The 27,996-nt window shown below is 41.9% G+C and overlaps 3 protein-coding genes across 5 annotated transcripts; 2 read left to right on the top strand and 1 right to left on the bottom strand.

Moving 5' to 3' along the window:
* Window positions 1-8: 8 nt before the first annotated feature.
* Window positions 9-27,474, top strand: LOC107396825 (gastrula zinc finger protein XlCGF57.1). Its single transcript, XM_015976675.3, has 3 exons — window positions 9-104; window positions 1,897-2,011; window positions 25,804-27,474. The coding sequence occupies exons 2-3, from the start codon at window positions 1,987-1,989 to the stop codon at window positions 27,243-27,245; spliced, it is 1,467 nt and encodes a 488-aa protein (XP_015832161.3). The 5' UTR covers window positions 9-104; window positions 1,897-1,986; the 3' UTR covers window positions 27,246-27,474.
* Window positions 5,471-8,296, top strand: LOC139061521 (uncharacterized). 3 transcript variants are annotated; one of them, XM_070549175.1, is made up of 10 exons: window positions 5,471-5,608; window positions 5,754-5,943; window positions 6,110-6,133; window positions 6,229-6,438; window positions 6,524-6,615; window positions 6,700-6,804; window positions 6,940-7,133; window positions 7,622-7,786; window positions 7,864-8,107; window positions 8,183-8,296. In XM_070549175.1, the coding sequence occupies exons 2-10, from the start codon at window positions 5,814-5,816 to the stop codon at window positions 8,198-8,200; spliced, it is 1,182 nt and encodes a 393-aa protein (XP_070405276.1). In that variant the 5' UTR covers window positions 5,471-5,608; window positions 5,754-5,813; the 3' UTR covers window positions 8,201-8,296. The 3 variants fall into 3 exon arrangements, with proteins under 3 accessions (XP_070405276.1, XP_070405273.1, XP_070405275.1); XM_070549172.1 differs by having other exon boundaries at window positions 7,864-8,296; XM_070549174.1 differs by lacking the exon at window positions 5,471-5,608 and having other exon boundaries at window positions 5,722-5,943; window positions 7,864-8,296.
* Window positions 8,224-9,424, bottom strand: LOC139068840 (uncharacterized). The gene is made up of 2 exons (XM_070549176.1): window positions 8,911-9,424; window positions 8,224-8,834 (listed from the first exon to the last, which is right to left on the bottom strand). Exons 1-2 carry the CDS (start codon window positions 9,205-9,207, stop codon window positions 8,325-8,327), a joined length of 807 nt encoding a protein of 268 aa, XP_070405277.1. The 5' UTR covers window positions 9,208-9,424; the 3' UTR covers window positions 8,224-8,324.
* Window positions 27,475-27,996: the final 522 nt, after the last annotated feature.

Here is a 27,996-nt window from a genome sequence, read left to right as displayed (position 1 = left end):
CTAACGTTGATTGCTGACCCCAAATAAACCACAAAGAGTACCGCAGCACTGTGTTGCGCATGCGCCACTGTCATTCTGCTCCGAGCTGCGCGAGAAACTTTCCGGTAAGTTTTTTTATGGTTGGATTTAAATAAACATTTTATTTATACAGACAATGTGAGTGTATCATAACGCAGATTTTAATGAACGCTAAACCGTTTCCAGCTTGTTGTTCTCACTGGCTGAAAGTGGGATTACAACTGTCATGAATGCTGTAGCTTGCGCTAACAACGAGCTAATGCTAGCATGAGCCAACTAAAAAAATTAGCCTTGAAGTGAAACGATCCACACTGTTGGGGAAATATAATATTACATAAAAGTCCAGTAGCAACAAAGCCAGCGTAATTTCGTGATTTCATAGCCTCGTATAACTCCCTCATGTTGACTCGGGTTTAGCTCTTTGCTTCATCTCCAGACATTACTCTGAGGTTTTACTTCCAGGCTCCACCTAATGCCAACTAACAAGCTAGCTTATTTTTGTTGTTGTTTTTTATGTTTTTTTTTTAATTGACTGTCTGTGAACTGAAAATCTACCTATTAGCCTTTAAATGTGTTCAACACTCATTTAATCAATACATTTGCAGGGATCTCTAGGAGTCGTTTAGGTACAAAGCTCCGGTGCGCCTGTTTCAGCATGGATAATTCAGTTGGAGGAGAAAATAGCTTCAGAAGACAGGATTTGGAGTCTTATCTCCTGTTATTTGGATATCTCTCCTCCGATTAGCTAACAACAACGCGACTTTACCACTAACTCTTTTCTGCAAGGGTGATGTTTTATCTCGGCGAATAACTCAAGCATGGAGTTTTGTTGTGTGGTGGAATTGCTACTACTACTACACCCTGCCGGTGTAGCTCTGTTAATGCCTTTTTCTCCCTCCCCAAACTCTCCTCATGTAATCCCCTCTTCATCTACTGAATTGAGCGCCGTTATGGCTGCTCTTGCAGTCTGCCTGTATCTGTCCTGTCTATATGTGTGTGTGTAATCTTGGTCAGGCTGTACTGTGGAGTCAAGTTCCTATGTTCTGGATCGCTAGAGCGCTGGCAATAAAATTCTTCTGATTCTGATTCTGAGGTTTTCCTAATATCGTGCAGCCCTAATTTAAAGTAATATTTTAATCAATTAGCTACTATTTTACACTAGTTAGGCTGGAGGCAACAGTTAGAGGTGCATCTACAGCCACATGTTTTCCTCCAAGTCATTAAAAACTTGTTTTAAATGAATTTGGATCAGCTCCTGTTCCATCTGACAGCAGGCAGAGAGAACAGACAGACTGATTATAGTGGAAACACTAATTTCTTGTGCTTTGTTAGAGGAAGTATATCTGAAGGTGTGCAGGAGCAGAGCTCTCAACCACTGACATCTAAAGTCTAAGACAAAAAGCATAGCATCTATGCTAGCATGCAGAACACAGAAGCCCTGATATAAACCACTTAATTTTATGCAATTAAACTTATTTGTGCTAAAGGTGATCTGTATCCTAAATGATTTTTACGTTGTGTTTGCAGTTTGGCTGCCCTCTAAAATGTAAAACTGATTATTGTTCCTGCCAAAAGTTAAATGCTTTGATAAAATACATAATCAGTATAGTAATCAATACACATTATTGGTCAATAATCACCAAAGAAATCATTGTAGAAATGAGAAAAGAGTTGCTATAGCATCCAGTCCGGCTCATGTTGACTGGCAGCACTGAGCTGTTTGGAACTATTCAGGGCTACGTGAACCACATGTCTGCGTGTTGGCAAGTTCAAAGAGTGGTGCAACTTTCTCTTTCTAAGGCTTCGCTAGAGACCACTGTTGTTATTTAAATAACAAGTGTAGTGCAATTTTAATTGGCTCTCCTGCTTCTATTGCAGCTGCTTGCAGAACATGGCTGAATAAAACCGCTTCAGGATCAACTGTAACTGATTCATGTGTACTTCACCTGAACCAAACATCTGTTCCATATGGATCTGGACAACATGAATACAGGTAATGATACGTAATAGCAGCATCCTGAAAACCCAGTGTGTGATTTGAGACTATTTGGTTTGTGAAAGCCAAATAAAGACTAGTTTTTCTACATTTTACCACATTAGAGATGGTCCAGCTCAGTTCCTAGGCTCTTCAAACCTGAACTAGTGTGTTCTACATGAATAGCAGAATGTGGCTAATTCTGTTTATGGTTTGTGAAAGGTCAATAAGTTTTTTTTTGGGTGCATTTCTTTGATTCTTGCAAATCAAAACAAGAAAGCAAAAAAAAAAAAAAAGAAGGTAAGTTTGTTGTAGATCATGAAGGTGCAGAGGAAATAAGGGTAGTGCTTCCTTTGGGATAATACTGTCTTTTGGATGCTGTTGTTTTTTAGGTGTTTGTTTTTCGTAAAATCAACATTATACAACAGTTCTGGAAACAAACCGGCATGAGATAAAATCGCATGGTTTTATAGAGAACAGCATAAGTTAAGTGGCAGTTTAAGATTAAAGTACATCTTGCATAGTACACAACTGTTATATGATAGCAAGATAGGCTCAACTAACACGCATTAACACACAAATAACTCTAACCTGGATGTTATGAACAGTGGAAGACAGGATATTTAGTTTGTTTAGTTTATTTTATGTGTTAATGATAAAAGGAGGTTTTATACTTATTCAAAGTTTGACACACAAAATTGCCTCTAAACAAATAAAACGTGAAAAACATCCATTTCTGTGAGTGTTTGGTTTCAAAAAGTTTTAGGCCTAGTCCACACGTAGCCGGGTTTTTTTAAAAACGAATATCCGCCCCTCCAAAAACTTGCATCCACACCACCTCGTTTAAAAAAAAACTCTGTCCACACGTACCCGGATAAATACGTTGTTAAGGACATGCCAGACCTGTAGGCGGCAGTACTTCCCCCGTTCTTAACCTCGTCCTTCGTCTGTGGTCTTCCGCAAGGAGCAGTAATTCCGCTTGCAAAAACAAACAAGCAAAAAGCGCTTGGACAATTGATAAAGCGAGCGCAGCTCTGAGGGCATCCATGCTGTCGGCTAGTGTAAACACAGGTCGCACACGTGATGTCAGAATTTTTTTGTTGCGGAAAGTGACGTTGCGGACCTTAGAACTCCGGTTTTGTCCGTCCACACGCAGACACCCAAAACGGAGAAAACGCAGATCTTCACTTTGGCCGGAGTTTTTAAAAAGATCCGTTTTCGTGTGGATGACAGGCCAAAACGTAGAAAAATATCTACGTTTTGGCAGATCCCCGGCTACGTGTGGACAGGGCCTCAAGAAGAAGAGAGAAGAGAGGGAGGGGCGACGCTCCATTCAGCATCTCTACAGGCTCCACGGTAGCAGCGACAGCCAGCTGGTTTGATCCGCTCTGAAAGGCATTCATCAGAATTTACAGATCACATTTTTATAAACGGAGATCGGGTGTGTGCAGCCATCATGCTTCACTCAATACAGCGTCCGTGCAGAAACTCGCCTAGGAACTTTTCTCTGCTGCACTTAAAGGGACTATAGGCAAGTTTTACAGCCAGAACATGTATAGAAATAAAACATTTCTTCTTAAAACATTCTCCTGCAATGCCCTGGTTCTGTAGAATGAGCCCTGGCATTTTACTGTGATTGTCTCTATAGGTCTTTAAAATCAAAAATAAGATTTTGCTCGGGTCCAGCAGGCAGGCTTCCCCCGGGTCTTCCTGGGTCTTCCAGAGGCAGCGTAATGCGTGATGACGTCATGCGCGTTCACGCTCAGACCTATCCCCGCAGCGTTTGTTTACTAGCGATAGCTTAGCGGCAGAGCGAGAGGTGGTTTAGCTAGCATGGATTCAGCAAAGAACAAGAAGAGAGCTGCTTCAAGCACTAGCGGAACTCCAGCCCAGACCCCAAACAAGTCAAAGAAACCAAGAAGAGTGTATTCCAGCGCAGGTAAACGGGCAAAACTCGAGTATGATCGCCGAATGCAACGAACGAGGATAAATATCGGTCCAGCATTTGAGGAGTGGAAAATGCTGAGAAAGTCTCTCAGGATGAAAACACACCCGCAGCTGGCATCATTTTTGCTGAAAAGGTAAGAAATTATTACTAAACACGTGTGGGGAAAGGGCTGTGGATGCTTTCAAAGTAAGCTGGGGGGTTTCCGTATATCATAACATTTATAGGCTGCTTGTCTAGCGTCTACACATCAGATTACCTATTTCCAGCCGCATCAGCAAAAAAAGAATAGTGTTTTCTACACACCAGCACCCAAATACAAGCTGGCGCACAGCGCATGTTTGGCCATAACACAAGATAATTAGACAGAAAGACGCTACACGGAATTTTTTCGTTGTTGTTTTAATTCACAAAAACGAATTTTAAACACGGGTGAACGTGCCTGCAAGTTTAGAGCCGCACCATGATATTTGCTGCAGGCTTCAAAGCACAGGGAAATAATAGTGGCTTTTAGGCCGGAAATTACAGTATATTGTTAGTGTAATGTACTAGAATTGTGTAAAAGAAGTCTAAACTTTGTAAAACTGCGTCGCTAATCAAATCTATTGTTTATATAACAGAATCTCAATTGTTAACGTGTACACATGACTGGAGTATTGAAAGTTGCTTTACTTTTTTAGTTATGAGAAGCACGCTTCATCAAAGGGACCACTTACATCAACACCACGTGGGCCATCTACAGCAGTGTTTGCAGGTCCTTGTCGCCCCAGTTCAGTAACTGCAGGGGAATCTGATAGGTAAGTTCACTTGTAAACAAAATGCAACTCATATGTCAGATAATTGTTCTCCACATCAAATAAAATAAATACTGTGTACTTGTCAACAGGGATGACTTCCAGATCGCAGGAGTTGAACCTCTAAAAGCAGATCAAGAGGTAGAATTGTTGGAGGAAAGGTAAATATGCAGGGCTTTTAATCATTTGATGCATACCCTCTGTTTTCATAATTAATGTATTCTGTTTGTTTTTGAAGCATCAAATCGATGGAGCTGAAAGTGGACTATTTAGAGGAGGAAAGAGCCAATAGTTTGGAAAACAGTTTGTAAGTAACAAATTATTGTCATTGAAATGATATATGTCAGTATATATTGTCATATTTTGCTGCTGTATTTAATTCCAGATTAGAGTTTGAAGGAGAAGGAGCTTTAGACCCGTATGACTCAGATTATGTACCTCCAATATCAATAAGGTATGTTTCATAATTGAATTTTTTAAATAAGTAGTAACATCCCCACTCTCACTTTCTATTCACTGATTATATATATAAAAAAATCTTGTGCAATAGGTGTGTCTCACAGGATGAAGTTGACCAACTTCCTAGCATTGGCCTGGATGAAGCTGTATTTGACATTGCTGATTGTGTGGAGGCAGATTTGGAAGAGAATTTAGAAGCACCATCAGCAGCATCCATTCCAGTTTTCCCAATACACGATCAAGTGCTTGTTGAAAGTGACCTCATAAACCAACAAGCGTGCATAGCATACAGCAAAAGCTTGCTCCAGATGGCCAATTTCCTCCAACTGCCTCTCAGTAAATGCCACTACAGTGACCACAGCACAGGCACATATTGTGATGGCCATCCTCCTTTTCATGTAAAGTCACGTCCGAGAGGTACAGCTTTGATAATTGAGTGGATGAGTTTATGTTCTAATGCTTGCCACTTATGTTAATGAGGAAGCAGTACAACTGTAGGAATGTGAAATATGTGTGAAGCGCCATTTTCACTTTTTTTGGTTTTGTTTGTATTTTAATACAGTTTTGCCCACGTGGACATAAATTATGGAGTTGGAACAGCCAGCCAAAGCTGAAATATGGGATGCAAGGAGGAGATTTCATGTTGTCAACAAACATTCTGCTGTCAGGGAACAACTTCTCCAAGATCGCTCTCCTGTTCAGATTCATGAATATCCGCATGGTGACATCCAAAACCTTCTACTCAGTCCAGGGTACCTACTGTTTAAAATCAATACAGCAGTTTTGGGAGGAGAAGAGGGATGCCATCATCAAGAAACTGCAGTCAAAAGACCGTGTGGTTGCTCTTGTTAACTAAATATGTTTACTTGTAAAGGCTCATATTCATTACATGCTTATATTTCTGTGTTTCTTTTTTAGCTGACGGGAGGATGGACTCTCCAGGTAACGAACAAGCTTTTTGAAATTTAATTTTAAGATCAGTTGAAATATTTCTTTTCATTGTTATTTTACAATTTTCTGTATCTCTTAAAAAAAAGGTCACTCAGCAATGTGCTGTACATACACAACGATGGATCTAGACACCATGGACATCATCAGTGTTGTCAATGTGGGCAAAAGATGGGTTGGCTATAAAAGTGGGGTCATGGAGAAGGCTGCCTTTATACAGACATTTGACAGTCTCACAAAGGAGGTGAACATCAAGGAGATTGTGACTGATGCCCATGTACAAATTGCTGCCCTCATGCGTAAGATTTTCACAAAACTTCAGAGTTTTTACTGGTAATTGGAAACCAGATTGTTAAAAGACTGTTTTTAATTTTTTCTGACCAGATCCAGAACGGGGCAGATATAAGGATCAGGCTATTACCCATTCGCTTGATGTCTGGCACGCCGCAAAAAATCTGACAAAGAAACTTCATGCTGTATGTCAAAATGTATTATGATGGTAATAATCCTGGCTTGTTCAGACTTTATTTTAATTACTAGTTTTTCTTGCCTTCAAACAGGTTGGAAGGATTTCTGGTCAAAAGCTTATACTTGGATGGATCAAGGACATTGTTAACCATTTTTGGTATGCTTGTCAGCACACAAGCACCAGAGAAGAGTTTATGGTTTGTACAAACACAGTATTCATGTATACAGTCGTCCACTAATGTAATGTTTTTGTTTATATTTGCTGCCATGGTTCATTATCCTTTTCTACTGACGATGTAAATGTTTGTATTTTCTACTTTGTGTGTTTTTAGGATGTCTGGAATGGTGTACTTCACCACGTGACTGGAGAGCATGAATGGGGCTTTGGCAGGTGCTTTCATGCTCCTTTGGCGGAGAACCCAGACAAAGAGCTCATTCCACATGGATCTGCTGCACATGTGGCGCTTTCACGGATCGTTTTGAACCAGCGATGGCTAAAGGATATAGAGAAGTTGCTCACCTTTAGGTAAATTACTGACATTTGGTGGAAATGTAAAGTTATTGTCTTACTAACAGTAAAACAAAATTGGAAAACAACAATGCAGCTTTTTTCTAACTAATACAATCTCTGCACTTGGATCTGAGTTCTTTCCAATAACAAGTACCATAACAGTTACTTATACCACACCAAACAATGCAATGAAGCAGAAGACCGGTTTTATTGTCTTCTCTGCCTGGTGCTACAATTGAAGTAGATTTAGATAAAATGTAAAACACAAATAAACAACCACTAATATGAAATTTTATCTGAAAATTAATATTTTAGATGAAAATACTGCTGTTTCTACATTTTTAGTATTGGTTCTTGTTATCTGTAAACTACATACATGAGGACATTAGATTGGTATTGCCCTGATTCCAGTATCTGTAATGTTGTAATACCTACCACAAAGTATATTATATTGCGCTGAGTTAGAATTTATTTCTTCTACAGACATTGTTTTTTTCCCCCAGGACCACTGCTGAGCTGGAGTCGTTCCAAAATCACATCTTGATGTACGCCGGGAAACGCTTTGCATTCTCATTTGGTGTCTATGAAGCTAGGACACTCCTCGCTGCATTAGACTACAACCACCATAACCATCGCCCAGTGCATGTGAACATCAAAGGCCAAGTATCGTAAGTCAAACTTGGTGGCTTTTATATATTCATAATACCTTTATATAATTTCCTAATGTCTAAATTAATTTTTTTAGACACAAACGAGTCTACAACAAAAAGTCGCAGCGTTACAGTGTTCACACTGTAAAGGAGACCAAAGACTACGGCTACATCCCAGAGCTGCAGACAAGAATCCTGGAGAAGCGCCTCAGCTCTGCTGGGGGACTCCCAAAAAGAAGAAGCATTCAGGCTGATGACCCCAGGGCCCTGGGTCCTCTCTCCGGGATCAGCCCTCCTCCTACAGCTGAACTGGTACAGACACAACAACGCAGAGGACAGGTAGTGATTATAACCAAATCTCCTCTCCATTTTTGTGGAAGAAAATTACATAAATGTAATTTTTGTTTTTTACAGGACTTATGTGATACCTAAACAGAGGCTGATGGCAATCAAAGTTGAACACTACAGATTTATTTATGTAAATATGTACAAAAAGTTTGCAACAACAATAAAAGTAAGTCAAACTTCTGAGTTGGTCATGAGTTGCATGTTTGTTTCAGCGGAAGGGGGCTTCTTTATAACCAACATAAATCCCAAAGTGGTCAGGGTATTTGTCTCTAATCCTCCAAACACAGCAGGAAGGAATCACCCTACGATTGCCAGCGCCAAGACGTCCATATTGCCAAATAGTGTACTGTCTATAGGCACAGTAACAGTACTCCCGATTATCTGATCCAGGGTCTTGGCTATCACGCAGAGCCAAAATGTCATTCCACGTCTGCCGAGCCAAACGCAGGATGCCTTCATCCATGCAGTACAGGTTAAAATGAGCACGCCTGCTCAAACACCATTCTGGATCCTGTCTACAGCACTTGTTTTCCAGGTCTGTAGGCATCATTCGGCAGTAGGAGCAGGTGCACCAAGCTGGCTGACCCTGGTTTGATGGAGGGTGTCCTGGTGTGGCCTGTCTATAGTCCATAATGTCCAGTAACACTCCTGGCAGACGTCTAACAACCATCTGAAGGACTTCATCTTTTTCATCCATACTTAGGTGTTGCAACTGTGCCTGAAAACGAAAGGCAGCATTTATTTTATAAACTTTATGATTGTGAAATGTATTAGTGTTCTGCATTATGACCAACCTGTAACTCTGCAGTTCTGTCAGCAGACATCTGAGCAACCCGTTCTCTGTCTTCCTCACTAATGCGTCCAGCTCTAGCTCTTCTTCCTCTAGCCTGGCTTCTCCCCCGGCCTGTACTTTCATATATGTTTCTCCCTCTGGCTGCTCCTCTCCTTGTTCCTCTTCCTGCTCTTCTGCCTGCTCTCCCTCTGCCCCCTCCAGAATCACTACTCTCTTCAGAAACTTCGGAGTAATGAGATGCACTGGATTCCTTGAAGGAAAAGTAATAAGGTTTACACGTTGATGTGATGGAATGCATGTTTTACAAAAGCTTCGCTGTAATAATCCATAAAACATTTAGGTAATGGTGTATTTACATTTGATGAAAATAATGTTGCTAAGACTATCTTTACCTGGATGCAAAAGAAAAGCAGAGGTGGGTAGAGTACACAAAAGGTGCACTCAAGTTATAGTAGCAGTACCTCTATGTATTTTTACTCTAGTAAAAGAAAAAAAGTAGCAGTCCATCACATGATTTTTTTTCTAGTAAATGGCCTGTACTTGTCAAGTAGCAACCAGTAAAGTGCTTATTAACTACCAGTGCAATTATTTTAATATTACAATAGGGCCTACGTTTATGCATAATTTGTGTACTAGTATTTTTTTCAACATCATACATAATGTATTCATATATCGGTATTATTATGCTTCCTCACTCAACTCACTTTGCTGTGCATGCACCTATCACAACCTGGAAAATATGCAGCCCAAATTGATTTGGTCTAAATATTTTACAATTATTACCTCTGTCGAAGTCATGCCGGCAAACCTGTAAATTACACCCGTACGGGGCTGACGCAGCTGTTTTTGTTCGGGAGCGTGCACATATAGCACGCGCGCCTCGTGCACGAGCCTACTATTGAAGCTGCAGTTACACCTTTGGCCTGAGGGGGCAATAGCGAGCATACAATTTCAAAACTGCCTAAGGCACCTTTAAATCACGCAAATGAAAATTAATCGTTTAATGGAAAAATTAAACTCAAACAGTACGCAAGTGGACTGATCCGAACAAGCCGAACCGGAATGGTTCAACACACACACCCCCGTGAACCGTTTCACCCCTATCTCCCATGCAAGCAAGAGCTGCTGCTGCTGGAGGACAAGCATCTCTACTCCGAGTCCATCCTGGAGATCAGAGCTTCTCAGCTTACAGCAGCCCGAATGAGAGGTGGTTGGGCGTGGCCTGAAACGAATTGTTTTCTTAGTGACAGAGCCCTGAAACTTTTTGTTCTGGAAGGTACAGAAATTGTCAAGAATAGAACTGCTGAAATCAATTCATGTGATAGGAATTTTGTGCAAAGAACTTCATAAAAATGTTTTTATCAACCATAGAACTAATAAAATAAGGGCTTGGCGATATGGCCTAAAAGAAATATTGAGGAGCTCACCTCAATAACAATGAAATGAATGAAAACTACATGTATGCGCAAAAACAAATGCCCATTAGATGGGGTTGTGCTAGCATTATTGCTTCACAACCAGTTGTGCTGATGGTATTAATCTCCCAGATCTGTTCATTGCAATTATTTTTAATTTCTAATTTAAAAACTTCAAACTAAGAACCTTAAGTTAAGATTGATTGAAAAACCAAACAAAACTGAACAAGTAGAAAAGGAAAACAACAAAAAATTCAGCAAACACAAAGTATTTAAGATGCAATCTCTTATAATCTGGAAAATACAAAGAGCTACATTATGTGAATATTGCTGGCTTTGAGTTGCCAGGTAGTCAGGTGCTCTAAGTGTGGTTGTACTGAAGGTGGAGAATGTATTACCTTGATTTGGTGGTGCTGTAGTCTTTCTGCAGTTTACATACAGTGGGGCAAAAAAGTTTTTAGTCAGCCACCGAGTGTGCAAGTTCTCCCACTTAAAATGATGACAGAGGTCAGTAATTTACATCATAGGTACACTTCAACTGTGAGAGACAGAATGTGAAAAAGTCCATGAATTCACATGGCAGAGTTTTTAAAGAGTTTATTTGTAAATCAGGGTGGAAAATAAGTATTTGGTCAATAACAAAAATTCAACTCAATACTTTGTAACATAACCTTTGTTGGCAATAACAGAGTTCAAATGATTACTACAGGTCTTTACCAGGTTTGCACACACAGTAGCTGGTATTTTGGCCCATTCCTCCATGCAGATCTTCTCGAGAGCAGTGATGTTTTGGGGCTGTCGCCGAGCAACACGGACTTTCAACTCCCTCCACAGATTTTCTATGGGGTTGAGGTCTGGAGACTGGCTAGGCCACTCCAGGACTTTCAAATGCTTCTTACGGAGCCACTCCTTTGTTGCCCGGGCAGTGTGTTTGGGATCATTGTCGTGTTGGAAGACCCAGCCATGTTTCATCTTCAAAGCTCTCACTGATGGAAGGAGGTTTTGGCTCAGAATCTCACGATACATGGCCCCATTCATTCTGTCCTTAACACGGATCAGTCGTCCTGTCCCCTTAGCAGAAAAACAGCCCCAAAGCATGATGTTCCCACCCCCATGCTTCACAGTAGATATGGTGTTCTTGGGATGCAACTCAGTATTCTTCCTCCAAACACGACGAGTTGAGTTTGTACCAAAAAGTTCTACTTTGGTTTCATCTGACCACATGACATTCTCCCAATCCTCTGCTGTATCATCCATGTGCTCTCTGGCAAACTTCAGACGGGCCTGGACATGCACTGGCTTCAGCAGCGGAACACGTCTGGCACTGCAGGATTTGATTCCCTGCCGTTGTAGTGTGTTACTGATGGTGACCTTTGTTACCTTGGTCCCAGCTCTCTGCAGGTCATTCACCAGGTCCCCCCGTGTGGTTCTGGGATTCTTGCTCACCGTTCTCATGATCATTTTGACCCCACGGGATGAGATCTTGCGTGGAGCCCCAGATCGAGGGAGATTATCAGTGGACTTGTATGTCTTCCATTTTCTGATAATTGCTCCCACAGGTGATTTTTTTCACACCAAGCTGCTTGCCTATTGTAGATTCATTCTTCCCAGTCTGGTGCAGGTCTACAATTCTTTTAATAAATGAGATAATGAGTTCAAACAGGTGCCATTAATACAGGTAACGAGTGGAGGACAGAAAAGCTTCTCAAAGAAGACGTTACAGGTCTGTGAGAGCCAGAGATTTTCCTTGTTTGAAGTGACCAAATACTTATTTTCCACCCTGATTTACAAATAAATTCTTTAAAAATCCTGCCATGTCAATTCATGGATTTCTGTCTCTCACAGTTGAAGTGTACCTATGATGTAAATTACTGACCTCTGTCATCATTTTAAGTGGGAGAACTTGCACAATCGGTGGCTGACTAAATACTTTTTTGCCCCACTGTATCTTTTTTTTCATCACATCATCCTTGCTAAATGCATGTGTAACGTCCAGCAATGGTCAGTTTAGGTACAGTCTGACCTTTCAACATCTATTCAATATCTGGTCAGAAAGGAGACACAACATTGCATGTGTTCCCTTTAAATGAGCCTGCCTTCATACCAGCTCACAGACTCTGCATGTCTGAAAGATAAACAATAACTTTGTTTCCTAAGGTCCCATCTGTCTGCCTCCACAGAAGGAACACCTCCAGCTCGAATCAATAGCTAAATTCAAGAATGATTTCCTAAATCAACATGAACTTCTTCCATGACTTATAATCTAGATAATCATTAAATAAACATTTGTTTATTACTACTTATAATAATTATAGTATAATGAAATGCTTCATTAATCTGTGCTCACTGAATGGATGTTATGTATGTCTATTAGAACCTGCCATGTGTTCAACATGTTTTGACGACGAGGTCCTCACACCTGCACTCACACAATAACAAGTAAGGTGAAGTTAAACTCCAACACATAGAGACTTTTAAACCAGTCAGAACATCCTGTATCAAGAAGGTGTGTTTCTGAGTTGTCTTTGGTAACATCTCAAACTTGTCAGCCTTTGATTGGCTGCGCAAATCATAACATCTAAACCTTAAAGCGGAATCATCCTGAGTGATTCGACAGTTCTAGATAATTGCTCAGACTGGCCATCTGTAGCAAAACCTCTTTAACCATCAAAGGTTTTGACATGTCGTCAAAACCTTTTTGCACCTGCAAAGCTGATGAGCAAACCGTTCCTGCAGAAACAAAGCTGATATTATTAGACTCCTAAAGAGTCCGCCAGACGTACGGTTCCATCCAGCTGTTGTGACCCGAGACATCTCTGGACTGAAGAGTCGGTACCACGGTATTCTACAGCCCTCCGGTGCCAGAGGTCAGCCGACCCCTGCGACTTTGGGATCCACCAAGACGGTCTCTCCAAAATGGGTGAAGTAGACATGACAGATTGCGTCTGGATGTTCTTCTAATGATAAGAACTTTATAGCTTAGAGCAAACCAAATTATTTTCACCAGAACTCAGCTTACTTGAATAAAGAAGCTCTGACTGACATCGCATTCACACACAGGTTCTTTCATCACGTTTAGTTACATCCACTCACAGTAAATGCTTAATGAATTAGTCATGTTTTAAATTGTTTGTAAAATAATTTCCTACTTTTATAAACCTGACTCCTTCTTGAAATAGCACAAAGTGTGGTTGATCACTGAAAAAGCAAAGAACCTAGATCTTCTGAATTAAATCCTAGAATCTTCTGATAATTACAATAAAGATAATCATAAGAAAATAATCATCGATTTGCCTCCGCTACACATAATTTAAAAAATGGTGAAACGTGTTTTTGAACAAGCTTCTCCTTGACCAAATACACTCACCTAAATGATTATTAGGAACACCTGTTCAACTTCTCCTTAATGCAATAATCTAATCAGCCAACCACATGGCAGTTGCTTCAGTGCATTTAGGGGTGTGGTCCTGGTAAAGACAATCTCCTGAACTCCAAACTGAGTAGGGCTGCAGCTATCGAATATTTTTGTAATCGAGTACTCTTATCGAATCTTTTTTTCGATTAATCGAGTACTCTAATAAATTACCTTTTTGTGTTTGTAAACCATTATATAAAATAGCATGTTATAAAATATGAAAGACCTTTTAAAATGAGCAAGCAATTGCCAGTTATTCTTCAAGTTTTATTCAAAATTAAGTTTGCAAAACTTCAGCACTTCAACTTTACTTCACAGTAAACAAATGCGTGTGCAAAAAATAAGTAAACAACCCGAGCCCATTTTCCCCTCGTGCGAGAATCTGCTAGCCTGCAAGCCAGAAAAAAACTAGGAGGATAACTGTTGAAGTAGCGCTGCGAGCGGTTGCGGCCCAAACAGAACCAGAACCGCTCACGGCGCATGCGCAAACAGCTCGCCGGCTGTTTCCCTATTAACACACGTCCGTTTTAATTTCTACACTTTTTTTTTCTCGCACAATAACAAGGATTGTCGAGAAAGCATGTTTGCTGTGGTTTTGTCAAATTATACTGATCACAAAACATTTATTTACTTTCTTTCGTTTTCCTCCACCACTCTCATAAATACCTGCGTCCTCCTGCAGCAATCCCGAGGGACAACAAATATCAATAACAACACAATAAAAAGTCCGACATATTGTGTAAAAACTGCTATTTTAGCACATTTTAAGTCTGACGTGTTGCTACCAGACGTACGGTGGGAGCTGAAACTTGAGTGCTACAAACGAAAAAGTCGCACAGTGTCTGCAGAATACATAGAAATACAGGCTAAAATGCTTTATCGTGGAGAGGCTCCGAGTCCGCTTGCAGAAGTGACATTTACAGCTGCTGCAGCAGCATGGAGGATGTGGTGTTGTGGTGGGCTAAATCCATTTTACAGTATTTACACTGGACTACGTTTTCCGCCTTACGTGAAAAATGGTCCCACACCTTTGACATTTTCTGTCTTTTTCGCACTCCACCGGGGTCCACGTTGTCCGCCATGGCTTAAGTTACCGGTAAGTTACATTCGCAACTCGCATGTGCATTCAGCCCAGTGGGCATGTGCGTCACTTATTTCGGTCCGGGTGAAACATGACCCCGGGCGTTTGCAAAGCCATGAATTAATTAAATATGAATTAAATGAAGCCTCGAGGCAGAGAATTTGACTCGAGGATTTTTTGTACTCGAATTATTCGAGGTACTCGAGGAATCGTTTCAGCTCTAAAACTGAGTGTCAGAATGGGAAAGAAATGTGATTAAGGCAATTTTGAGCGTGGCATGGTTGTTGGTGCCAGACGGGCTGAATATTTCACAATCTGCTCAGTTACTGGGATTTTCACCCACAACCATTTCTAGGGTTTACAAAGAATGGTGTGAAAAGGTGAAAACAACCAGTAATCGGCAGTCCTATGGGCAAAATGCCTTGTTGATGCTAGAGGTCAGAGGAGAATGGGCCGACTGATTCAAGCTGATAGAAGAGCAACTTTGACTGAAATAACCACTCGTTACAACCGAGGAACGCAGCAAAGCATTTGTGAAGCCACAACACGCACAACCTTGAGGCGGAGGGGCTACAACAGCAGAAGACCCCACCGGGTACCACTCATCTCCACTACAAATATGAAAAAGAGGCTACAATTTGCACCAGCTCACCAAACTTGGACAGTTGAAGACTGGAAAAATGTTGCCTGGTCTGATGAGTCTCAATTTCCGTTGAGACATTCAAATGGTAGAGCCAGAATTTGGTGTAAACAGAATGAGAACATGGATCCATCGTGACTTGTAACCATTGTGCAGGCTGCTGGTGGTGTAATGGTGTGGGGGGTGTTTTCTTGGCACACTTTAGGCCCCTTAGTGCCAACTGGGCATGGTTTAAATGCCACAGGCTACCTGAGCATTGTTTCTGACCATGTCCATCCCTTCATGACCACCATGTACCCATCCTCTGATGGCTACTTCCAGCAGGATAATGCACCATGTCATAAAGCTCCAATCATTTCAAATTGGTTTCTTGAACATGACAATAAGTTCACTGTACTACACCGGCCCCCACAGTCACCAGATCTCAACCCGATAGAGCATCTTTGGGATGAGGTGGAACGGGAGCTTCGTGCCCTGGATGTGCTTCCCACACGTCTCTATCGACTCCAAGATGCTGTCCTATCAATATGGGCCAAGATTTCTAAAGAATGCTTTCAGCCCCTTGTTGAATCAACGCCACGTAGAATTAAGGCAGTTCTGAAGGCGAAAGGGGGTCAAACACGAATTAGTGTGGTGTTCCTAATAATCCTTTGGGTGAGTGTATACCGTAGTTACTGCCCCTGCTTGTTTGCCCTCTGATCACTGTTTACAGCTGTGCGCTGTTAACCGCGGAGCAACATGACCTGAGCAGCTCGCAACACCACGCAGGGAGCTACTGCAAGCGTCAGGCAGCTATGAGACACAAACAGGAAGCATCCATGGTCCCGCGAGTAGCGAGTGCCTCCGCTTGAGGAGCTTATTTGAGCTAGCCAGGAAAGCCATCCTATATGTGACATGCAGAACAAAATCTTTTTGCTTCGGCAAATGACGGATTAGATTTCCAGTCTAACAAGAAGCGACACAGCAATTTTCAGGGGCATCCCAGAAGTAGCTTTTGGCAAAAACAGAACCCGATCCTATCTCTAGCGGCGCAGCGGGCCGCTTCTAGGACGTGCCTGGAAATTGCCATGTCACGGCTGTTTTTTTTACACTCCATAGACTTTAAGGGTGTAGCGTAGTTAATCTACATAACTAGAATTTAACACTATTCCTATTCAGCTTAGTTAAATTCTGAGAAAGATCAAACGAAATCCACGGATATTTATATAATCAATAGAAGTTCATACACCAACTGGCTTGGTTTATATTTAATCAAAAGATTAATATTTAAGAGATTTAAATTAATAGCAAAAGTTTATTTATTAATTCAGAAGATCTAAAGAGATCTTTGCTTGTTCAATGACCAAATATACACCACTCTGTTTTATTTCAAAGAATTGTCAAGTTTAAAAAGTTAAGAGATTTACTAACAATTTAAAGATGACAATTTAAAAGACAATTCATGAATGACAATTTATAAAAGGCTTTGGCATTAAAACTTGGTATTAAAGCAATCTGTGTCTGGATGAAACTAAAAATGAAGTGTGTGTGTTTGGATGTGTGACTGTAGGTCTCAGAAGGTTTTTATCTTAGAGAGAGAAAAACACGTTCTGGTTGAAAGAATTTGGTTTGCAGTTAAGCTAAATTATTTCTTAAAATATGAATTCAGGCGCAATCTTGTGTTCTACCTCACCGTTCAGACGACCCTCTGTTCAGATCCGGAGGTCAAGGGAGGATGTTGATCAGCCTCTGGGTACTCGGTCCGGTACGGGAGACCAGTGGTACCGACTCTCTGGTCTTAGAGTTGCCGCAGGCACACAGGTGTGGAATTGGTTTGCGTCTGAGCAGATTCTTAAGGAATCTCGTAGCGTCAGCTTTGCTGCAGATGGCGTTTCTGTTGAAGCAATTCTATCGGCGTGACAGAAAAGCTTTAGTAGAGGTTTCGAACGGCCGACTCAATCCTACTGAGGAGTTAGGTTTTAATAGACGGCCGGTAATCTTATTCTAACGAATTAGATTTGACATGTAAATTTAACATACCTCAGAACACGCCCTCTCAGAGACAGAAAGTTCTGGGTTGTCATGTGACAGACATGTGAGTGCAGTTAACCTTAACCTGATTACTGTGTCCTGCGTGGTGTATAAGTGCACATGATCTTCTTGTACCTGTTAAACATTGCTGATTATCATGAATAATAATTATTATTAACCATAGAATAATAATTCATTCCAGTAACGAAATACATTTATAATGAACCTTGATGATTATTTATGAATCTTGTAATAGACAGTGAAAAGAGTTTATTAAAAATTATTCTTTTAAATCTTGAAGTGTCCTTCATCTTGCGGATGGAACAGCAGTCAGATAAAGGCAGTCAGATTAAAGATGGTTTACAGCAGACTTTGCGTCTCCTGTAATGGATAATCTGTAGATAGAAGTACAGCCAGGGCAGCTTGACCCAGCTGAGGAAGTGTGACCTTTGGGTCACAATTGAGGCCATTCATGTCGCTACAAGGGATTCTATTTGATGCAGTGTCATTTTGCTGCCATTCCATGCCGCTGATGCTTCCAGTGTGCAGTAGGGGTTATCGTAACCAGAATTGTTGTTTGCTACTTTAAAAAGAAAAGTCAAAGGAGGGGATTTGAAAGTTGTTAGAAATAGCAACAAAGTAGCTAAAAGTTGGCAGTGCTGTTGGGAGGCGCTTTTTTTTTTGCGCTCGATTTGCAACTCTGAGTAAACCACGAGGGAGGAGCCAATAATTGGCTCGTTTTGTTTTTGTAATTGTTCAAAACTCAAATCGTAATTGTCCACTGTTGCTAAATGCTTGCTTAGTATGAGGATTGTTGTAAAGTCACTGACACTAGTCAGTGACTTGATGCAATTAGCTGGGTTCCTTATATAGGAAAGTTTTTGCTACTGACCTGTATTGGAATGTTTACTATGTGAAGTGCCTTGAGACGACTTGTCGTTATTTGGTGTTATATAAATAAACTTGAATTGAATTGAACTGATCAAAATTCAATGAATTGTGCAGCCCTATTTGAGAGGTTGGTTTTCTAATGTGCATGTAAACTAGTAAAAAGATTCCCAGCTTATTACCATAAGATCAACCTGGTCAGTGCAGTGTCCCTACCATTTTGAAATGATAGAATGTGTTTTTCCTGTTTTTTATTTTTCATTTTTCACATAACTCTTTTTACAGCCTTTTTATTTTACTTTGTGGTGTACAAAAAAGCCACTTCTGACATTGTTCAGGTCAAAGATGCACCTTACACTTCCCACAGTAGACATGTGAAAGGGATTGCCCATGCAGTGCTTGCATCTCTGTTGGGTTTTCCATGTAGGAAAAAGTTCAGCGCCATCCTTTCTCACATCAAGAGGCACACTGCAGCTTGGCCTTTTACGGGGTGGTGTTGGAGTCACGTCAGGGGAGGATAGTGGTCTGCCTCACTTTGCCTTTCCTGTGCTTGAAGTAGCAACCAAAGCCTGAAACCTTCACAGAGCCATGAGGTTCTCCTGGGGCTCAGGCATCTTTTGGTCTCTCCTGTAGAGGTTCCAAGCATTTATAACTGCCACTGTAAGAGTGTGCCACCAGATATTCCCAGGCATTTCAACTGAAACTCACACCTTGCAACATGTGACCAAAACAGGCACAGGAGGGTGTTGTTGAGGACCTGTTAGAATCATCAGAACCAAGAACAAAAACAGGAGCTGAATAATGGGAGAGGCCAGGGACTTGTGACCCTGATGACCTCATTAGCAATAACAATGGCCTTACCAGCGACTCCTATTTCCCCACCAGCAGGTTTTTATTTTTCGTGCAACACCTTATAAGCCTCTTAGTCCCAACCCAAATTTCAGAACTTAAGAATCTTCTGGAATGAGAGGCGACTTCAAGGAAATCAAGAGAAGTCAAGTTGTTTGCAACCAAACCTTCAAGATCATCATGCTTTGGATGACTGAGAATCTACGTCAAAGTATGTATTAATATTAGAGCAGTGAATCAACCAAGAGTTATAATCACTATTAGTCACACAAGTTTCATAGTTAACTTGTAATTAATTACAAATGTACTGTAACATGGTATATTTCCTGTTTCTACTGCTCTTCTAACCTATAAGAGCAGACAAATATACTTCATAGTTTCCCTGTTTTATTGTCTCGTCTGTTCTTTGTGTTTTCTATTTCAGTTTTTCTATTTATCTGTCTCAATTTAGCAGTTTTACCCATGATTTTAGTGTTTGTTTTTTTTTATCTTTGTTTTGTGGTTTTAGTTAGTTGCATCTGCCTGTGCAGCACTTTGGACAGCTCTCATGCTGTATTTGAAATGTGCTATACCAGGAGTCTCAGACTCGCGGCCCGCAGGACAATGATTTGTGGCCCCTGCCCTAATATGAAAATTTAATATTACCGTAATTTCCGGACTATAGAGCGCACCTCAATATAAGCCGCACCGGGCTAAAAGCCGTAGATTAGAGCTCTGCGCGCATGGGACTTTTCTTCATCCCGCTCCTTCCCGCTCCCGAATTTCTGACTATTACCGCCTGCAACCGCAACGTGTGTGTTATACTCCCGCCCGCACCTGCAGTGTGCATGTCTACTCGCGCCCGCAACTGCAAAACTCGGAGAAATTATTACCTCACAATAAAAGAGATGTATTGAGTTTGTGTCCTCTCTGGTCCTGGAGAAAACATGTCATTTTATAGGCTATACCAGCGGTCGGCAACCCGCGGCTCTTCCATCCATCTGATGCGGCTTTCTGTGCTTCTAAAATAATTAAATTAATTGATATTTAAATAAAATGCTTTATATTTTACTGAATTAATTTTACATCTGTATGCCAATTCTAAATGTAAAGATTGTCTGCGTAAACCTGAACAGTTCCAACCCAGTCTTACTGTGAGACCGGGTTGACTCATGCTTGTGCGTAATCATATAGGCACTTTCTGAGCTGAAGAGGATGTGAGATTCTGGGATTCTCCTCAGACGGCTCGTGGATGCGTCGCCACATTGGAGACAGGAACAAGCGCTATTCAGCCAAAGTTTCATAATCAGGGAACATTTTCTAAGAGACAAGTCTCTCTGAGAGACCGGGTTTGGAAATCACTCGCTTCAGTTGGAGGAATCTTCCCGCATGCGCTCTGGTTCTGCGACGCGCTCCAAGCCCCTCTCCACATCTTCAGCTAGCGGTGTACCTTATGTACGCGCTGACGGCGAGCTGCGCTGAGCAGTGTCCAGCTCAGATGTTCAGATGGGAATCTTTTCTTGGGTGATTTAGCTACATCTGCGATGTGCGTAGAATAAAATGTCACGTCGTCTGCATGCGTCGGGGTAATTCTTTCTATTCTTTCTCCTTCAAAATAAACGGTCAAATACGGGAACTATCCGGTCAACACAACACAAACCCTGCTTTTAACTGTTCAGTTTTCTTGTGAAAATTGTTGGAAAGAGATCAAATTTAACTTGATTAACACCAGAGCCGCGCACTGCGCTGTTATCTCCGTGACTGTAAATGAGGGGAAAACAAGTTGATCGGATCCTGCACGTCTTTTAACACATTGGTCAGGATTGACGCACTTTGTTTTCATTTAGTTTTTAACCCTTTAATGCCGATGCGTCACCAGGATCACCGGTGACGCCTCGGCGCATGTGATTTCAAATAACTCCTCGCTACTTAAACTATAAAATTCTTAAAAAAAAACATAAAGGAGCTACTATGTGGTGCTTAAAGGGTTAATGAAATCAAGGCCGTTTCATATTCTATTCTCCTCTGTAATCGGGCAGTGATTGAGGTCGCTTTTCTAAGAGAGACCTGAATGAGATATTTTAACACAATCGGAGAAACTCCTCCAAATGTCTGACTTGCCTTGCTTTGGTTTTTGTGTCATAAAGACCTTGTTTCAGCTTCTTTTCAACATCAGTTGCCGACTCCATCATACTCATCCCGATCCCGCACTGTTTCTTTTAGCCGACCATTCCCACCCGCAGCAAAATTCACACCGCCCGCCTCCGCAAGATTTGTGTTGGGTCCTGCGGGAGCCGGCGGGACCCAATCCCGATGCAGCCCTCTACCGCAGATATCTACTGAATTGAAAACGTAGTTTAACTGAACGTAACTGAACTGATCAGTATCAAACAAAACAGAAAAGTTATTGATAGAGTCAGAATATGGGGATGTGCTCTACTTTACCAAGGTACGTTGGCTCAGCAGGGGAAACGTACTGAAGAGATTTTTTGAGTTGAGAGCAGAGGTGAAAGCCTTCATGGAGAAGGATGGAGTGGCTGTTCCTTTGCTAAGTCATCCCAAATGGCTCATGGACTTAGCTTTTCTTGTTGATATCTCACATGAGCTGAATTTACTGAACAAAAAGTTACAAGGCCAGGGGCAACTTGTCAGTTCTGCCTATGACAGCGTGAGAGCATTCTCCACAAAACGTGTGTTATGGAAAGCCCAGCTCTCTCAGACAAACCGTTGCCATTTCCCAGCATGCAAGACACTCGTGGATGTGGGCACACCATTCAGTGCCGAGAAGTATGTTGGTGTCATTTTGAGGCTACATGAGGAATTTGATCACAGATTTGCAGACTTCAAGAATCACAGAGCCACTTTTCAAATTTTTGTTGATCCCTTCTCTGAACTCAAAGCCAAGTTCAGGGAGGTGAATGGAAAAGCAGACAAGCTTGGGCAGTTTCTCCGAGAGTTGACCCCTAGTTTCCCTGAACATTCCTGAATGTTCAAGCGGATGATGTGCCTTTTTGGGAGCACATACTTGTGCGGAAAGCTCTTCTCCACCTTGAACTTCAACAAGTCCAAGTACAGGTCCAGACTTACTGATGATCACCTTCAAGCCATACTGAGGGTCTCAACTGCTTCCTCCCTTAGGCCAAATGTCGCTCAGCTATGTGAGAGGAGGCGCTGCCAGGTCTCTAGCAGCAAGTATTTGGCAAGAGAAACTATGTTCAGAAGAACAGTTCATGTTCCACTAATTTTCAGACGAAGGTTTAAGAACTGTTAATCCAGACATTTAAATCTGAATACAGCCATTATTGGTTTCTAAAGAAACCAAATAGTCGCTGAGAAATCAAATTATTTTATTTATTCATTACTAATTTGTTGTATATTTTTCCATCTTATTTAGTGTTAAATGGAAAAAGAGAGATTTTAGAAGATGTTTTTTTTTTACATTGCTTTTCTTGTGGAAAACCTAATGTGGCCTAGCCTCACCTAGAATCTGCCTTCAGCGGCCCTCAGCTAAACTGAGTTTGAGACCCCTGTGCTATACAATTTAAATGGTATGGTACTTAGGCTAATATGTGTTTGTTATTGCAACAATCCCAAAATATGACTAATATTGTCCAGAATGTTCTACACAAAAATTCCTCTGAAGTTTCATTGGAAGAGAACATTTTTCACATTAATATCGTTATTTATTTTCAACAACTAAATACGATCAATCATTTCTTTTCAGTTTGCCTCGTTCTGATTGCCTTCAGACTGTCCTGATTACTCTGATTTTAGTGTGTGTGTGTGTGTGTGTGCGTGTGCGTGTGCGTGTGCGTGTGCGTGTGCGTGTGTGTGTGCGCGCGCGCGTGCGTGTGTGTTAGGGGTGCACCGATTGCAGTTTTTGGTCAATCTCCAATCTTGAGAAAAAACCTGACTTGCCGATACTGATTTTGTCTTAACTAAAAGCAGATTATGTCAATGTTTAAGTTTCCTTTTATTTAGAAAACCAATATGGATACGCATATTCACGTGTTTTTATGCCGGTTTGCTAACAACGTGTTTATCTGTGTTTACACAGAAATGGGTGTCTTTGGGGCTGCCAGCGGAGTTTACAACTGTGCTTTGCCATAAAGTAGTCCCAAGTCTAAAGTAGTGCCTGTGATTCTTTCATGTTACTAATAATTTTCCCTTGCAGTCCAATTATTTAGGTCACCAAGCAGTATTGGGATCACTACTGAGTAGGGATGTACACTGTTAAACGGTTAATTGCCGTTAATGTTGTAACCGGGTTAAATAGTTTTGCCCGGTAAACTGCTCCAAGTCCTGCTGTGCTTGAATGTAATATATTTTGTTCCACTAGGTGGCGCAAGAGTGTCGCTATTTAAATATGTTTACTGGGAAACTGCAGAAGAAAAAAATAAGCTTGTCACATGACCAGACAAATGTGCTCAAACATGATTGATTGGTTTCTTGTTAACCTCCCTCAATGGAATTGACATCTGTGGTATTGTGCTGTTTGATGAAACAGTACATGTCAGGGTGTCCTTTTATTGTGGGCAGTCTATGGTACACCTGTACATTATTCATGCTGTGTAATCAGCCCCTTGATATGCCACACCTGTGAGGTGGGATGGATCATCTTGGTAAAGCAAAAGTGCTCACTAACACACATGTAGACAGATTTCAGAACAAAATTTGAGAGTCACGGCTGTTTTGTGTATGTAGACACAGTTTCAGATGTTTGAGTTCAGCTCAGGAAAAATCTTAATTTCCCATGAACTTAAAACATTCACCCAACATCAGGGGTGGACCTTTAAAGCGCCCGAGCGCCAATGGCGCTAAATTTTCTCGTCGGGCGGTAAATACTTGACGACTTACCGCCCGGGTGGCGCCCAAGCTTTATTTGTCATTTACACACCGGCTTTCACCTACGTCATGGCCCCGCCCTGTAGGAAGCTGTCGTTTTCGTTTCGCGCGCGTGAACCTCTAGCCACGTACTGCACTTGTACGATTCGTGCACGTCCTGCACGATTCTAGTTATTGTCACGTGAACTATAAGTTCACTATTAAAGACGAAGTGGAACCACGCTAGAAACACACAAGCACGCAGGAAGATCGCGCCACCACAGGGATTGGATTTCTTGATGAAATCTCCGGCAAAACGCTTTAAAACTGGTGAGGAGAAGCGAGACAGTTCGAAACGGTATGAAGCAGAGAAGCGTGTGCGTAGGTGGAATGATTCTTGGAGGTTTAAAGAAGACGGGAGGCGCGGAGAATGGCCGTATTTGAGTTGAGTAGCGGCTCGCCTGGAAAACAGACGAGAGCAGACGGAAGCAGCAGGGGGAGTGGCTGAAAGCCGGCGTTTAACGCCGGGGACACACCGGCCGCGGAAGCGCCCGAAGCGAATCGCTCACGAAGTCCGGCCGCTGCTCGCCGCTCCTCAGTTCAGATCAGACGCGCCCCATTCGAGGCGCGCCTCGGCTCAGCTGTAGTTTTTCTTTTAATTACTTGGTGTCCTCCATTTCCTCAGCTCTTTTCCTCTGTGTGTGTGTGTGTGTGTGTGTGTGTGTGTGTGTGTGTGTGTGTGTGTGTGTGTGTGTGTGTGTGTGTGTGTGTGTGTGTGTGTGAGAGTGAGAGTGTGTGGTGTGAACCAGTTGTTTCTGCCAGTTGAATCTCTTGGACTTCCCTACATGTGTAGCTCGGGGGTGACGATGGATGAAGATATCGCGTTAGCATTCACACTTGTTCAATTTTCAATTTCAGTTCTGGTGCCTGTTAGCAGCAGAAACACATCCTCACGTGCTTGTGGATATCATATATTCTATATGAAAACATGACTGTAATAATAAGTAAAGGTTATCAGCTGTTCAGTGTGCTCATAGGAAACGTGACAAAAGAACACAAAACACATTTCTCCTTATGGCCTATATTGTTGTTATCATCAACATAACATGATTTACAGAATACATGTGACCAACTAACATTTCATGTTCTACCACCGGATGTTTGGATCAAAATGTGAACCAATCAGATCTTAGATCAGGTGAGAGCCAGGCGTTTCCCATCATCCTCTAGGTTTTGCAGCCGGTAGAGAGCAACTGCAGCGCCTTGCTCCAAAATCTGCGGCCGCCTTGATCTCACGAGGTTATCGATGCCTACGTATGCCTGACGTCAGAGCAAGTCAGGTCAATTCGGACACAAATCTAACCGGCATGCACCGCTCGCCGATCACTGCTGGTCTACTCTGCGCAGAACTGGCTCATCTCGAACACAGTCAATGGCTTGAATACAGCAAAGCGGCGTTGGTGATGTACTGCGTTGTATGCCAGAAGTATGCGACGACAAAATCGTGTTTTGTTGAGGGAACAAACAAATTCAAACTTGAATACGTTATTATGTTTGTGAATGTGTACAAAATAAAGGTTTGTTACATTTAAAACGATTCAGTTGTTATTTTGACTCGTTTTGGCGGCTGACCAGTGGGGCCGGTAGATTCTTGGCAGGGCCGGTAAATATTCAGAGTTACCGGCCTGGCTGGCCGGTTGGTTTTGAAGTTAATGTCCACCCCTGCAACATTTATGCGTGAATATAAAGTTACAGCTTTCAGTAATTCAATTTTGTTTCTCTGTAACCTACAGATGTTGAGCAGGTGGTGGTGGTTAAAGAAGAAGCTCCTGAGGAACAGAGTGCATTTGTGGACCAGCAGGACCCAGAACACCTCCACATAAAGGAGGAACAGGAGGAACTCTGGACCATTCAGGAGGAAGAGCTGCACCATTTGAAGGATGAGACTGATGCTGCCAGGTTTCCATTCACTATAGTTTCTATAAAGAGTGAGGATGATGAGGAGAACCCTCTGTTCTCACAGCTTCATCATCACCGAACAGAAGACCGAGATGTTCCAGTCAGCAGCTCAGCTGTCCAGATGACAGTGGAAACTGGAGGAGCAGGAACTAGTAGGAACCTAGATCTGAACCCCCATGAACAGACATTTGATTATTTAGAGACTGGAGTTAATGGAAAGGATGAAGAGGATGGTGTGAGTCTAGACTCTGAGCCATCAGACCCTGGGTTTGAAACTGGAGATGGAAACATTAACACTCGGTTTCACTCAGCAATAGGTTCTTCAGGCTGTTTGGTTAATAAGAAATGTGTTGGAATGACGCAACATCTAGACTCATCTGGAAAACTCCAGGCTAATGTAAAATCATTTAGTTGTGGTGAATGTGGAAAAAGATTTGGTAAAAAAAACATTTTAAACAATCACATAGCTGTCCACACAGGACAGAAGCCTTTTGCCTGTGAGCTATGTGGACAAAACTTTACCCAAAAGACACATTTTAACTCACACATGAGAGTCCACACAGGAGAGAAGCCTTATGCATGTGAGCTATGTGGACAGAAATTTGCCCAAAAGACACATTTAAACAGTCACGCCAGAGTCCACACAGGAGAGAAGCCTTATGCATGTGAGCTATGTGGACAAACTTTTAGCCACAAGAATAGTTTAAACAGTCACATTAGAGTTCACAGAGGACAGAAACCTTTTGTCTGTGAGCTCTGTGGACAAAGATTTGGCCAAAAGACACATCTCACCACACACACGCGAATCCACACAGGAGAGAAGCCTTATGCGTGTAAATTATGTGACCAAAAATTTAGCCAAAAATCAAATTTAACGAGTCACGTGAGAATCCACACAGGACAGAAACCATATGCTTGTGAGTTCTGTGAACAAAAATGCAGCAGTAAGGCAAATTTGAACAATCACATGAGCGTTCACGCAGAGCAGAAACCTTTTGCTTGTGAGTCCTGTGGAAAAGCATTTAGCCGTAAGAATAATCTAAATAATCACTTGAAAGTCCACACAGGACAGAAACCTTTTTTCTGTGAGCTTTGTGGAAAAAGATTTAGTCATAAAGTAAATTTAAGTAGTCACATTAGAGTCCACACTGGAGAAAAGCCTTTTGCTTGTGAGATTTGTGGACATAGATTTTGTGAAAAGGCTAATTTAAACAGACACATGCGAGTCCACACAGGACAGAAGCCTTTTGCCGCCGAAAATAAAGACCTCATTTAACTACATGAGTACTAAAAGAGATCCTTGTAGTTTTAACATCCTATGTGTAAGTCTTGTCTCCTTGATGGCAGTCATTCACCCTAGATCAGGGGTGTCCAATCCAACTCAGCCACTCACCTGACACGTTGGCGATCGTAGCTGCTTGCCTCCTTAAGATAAACATCCTCCCCTTTTTTTCTAATGACAGAGGTGAACATGAAATTGTCCTCCCTGCTGCCAGTTTCTGTATCTGTTCTCCTGAGCGACGAGTCTGCTGTTTCTTATTGCTCGTCTGCACGCGCTTGTTAACGACTCTTTTTTTCCGACTGAGAAACTCCGAGAGCGCATGCGGGGGAGGGGTTGCTGCCAATTGTTGCCTCAGTGCCGCTCTCGGTCCTCCAGGCGACACCTTTTTCCCAGGTATTTATCTAACAGGATGTCTGGTTGAAATAAGTATCCACCCATGCCTTGACCCCCACTTTGACAGGTGTTGAACCATTTAATCTGGTGTAGTAGAGCAGAAAAACAACGAAAGCTTTCTAAAAATCAGCCATCAAGGATTGGGCATCGCTGCTGTAGATCATTGCCTTATCTGGCCCACGGGCAACTTCTTTCTGTCCTGTGAGCCTCACATTGTTGTCCCCAACACTGTTTCCATTAAGAGGTGGAGCTGTATCACGCGCTGCTCATCATTACATAATGAGCTGCTAGCCTAAGCTTTCCTTTTTGCAGTGTTGCGGCAGAGAGAGCTTAGCCTGGCATGTATTGTATG

This window comes from Nothobranchius furzeri, chromosome 3, assembly GCF_043380555.1.
Source record: "Nothobranchius furzeri strain GRZ-AD chromosome 3, NfurGRZ-RIMD1, whole genome shotgun sequence".
NCBI lineage: Eukaryota > Metazoa > Chordata > Actinopteri > Cyprinodontiformes > Nothobranchiidae > Nothobranchius > Nothobranchius furzeri.
The sequence above is the reverse complement of the archived record's forward strand: the minus strand, read 5'-3'. Positions and strand labels throughout refer to the sequence as shown.

What these genes read in the sequence shown, in the direction of transcription:
- LOC107396825 (XM_015976675.3), top strand. Translation starts at nt 1,987, where the DNA reads ATGGATCTGGACAACATGAATACAG. An exon ending in TCTGGACAACATGAATACAG is followed by an intron (nt 2,012 to 25,803) that starts GTAATGATACGT and finishes TGTAACCTACAG; the next exon opens with ATGTTGAGCAGGTGGTGGTG.
- LOC139061521 (XM_070549172.1), top strand. Translation starts at nt 5,814, where the DNA reads ATGCAAGGAGGAGATTTCATGTTGTCAACAAACATTCTGCTGTCAGGG. An exon ending in ACAAATTGCTGCCCTCATGC is followed by an intron (nt 6,439 to 6,523) that starts GTAAGATTTTCA and finishes TTTTCTGACCAG; the next exon opens with ATCCAGAACGGGGCAGATAT. An exon ending in GCACCAGAGAAGAGTTTATG is followed by an intron (nt 6,805 to 6,939) that starts GTTTGTACAAAC and finishes GTGTGTTTTTAG; the next exon opens with GATGTCTGGAATGGTGTACT.
- LOC139068840 (XM_070549176.1), bottom strand. Translation starts at nt 9,207, where the DNA reads ATGCATTCCATCACATCAACGTGTAAACCTTATTACTTTTCCTTCAAG. An exon ending in ACAGAACTGCAGAGTTACAG is followed by an intron (nt 8,835 to 8,910) that starts GTTGGTCATAAT and finishes TTTCGTTTTCAG; the next exon opens with GCACAGTTGCAACACCTAAG.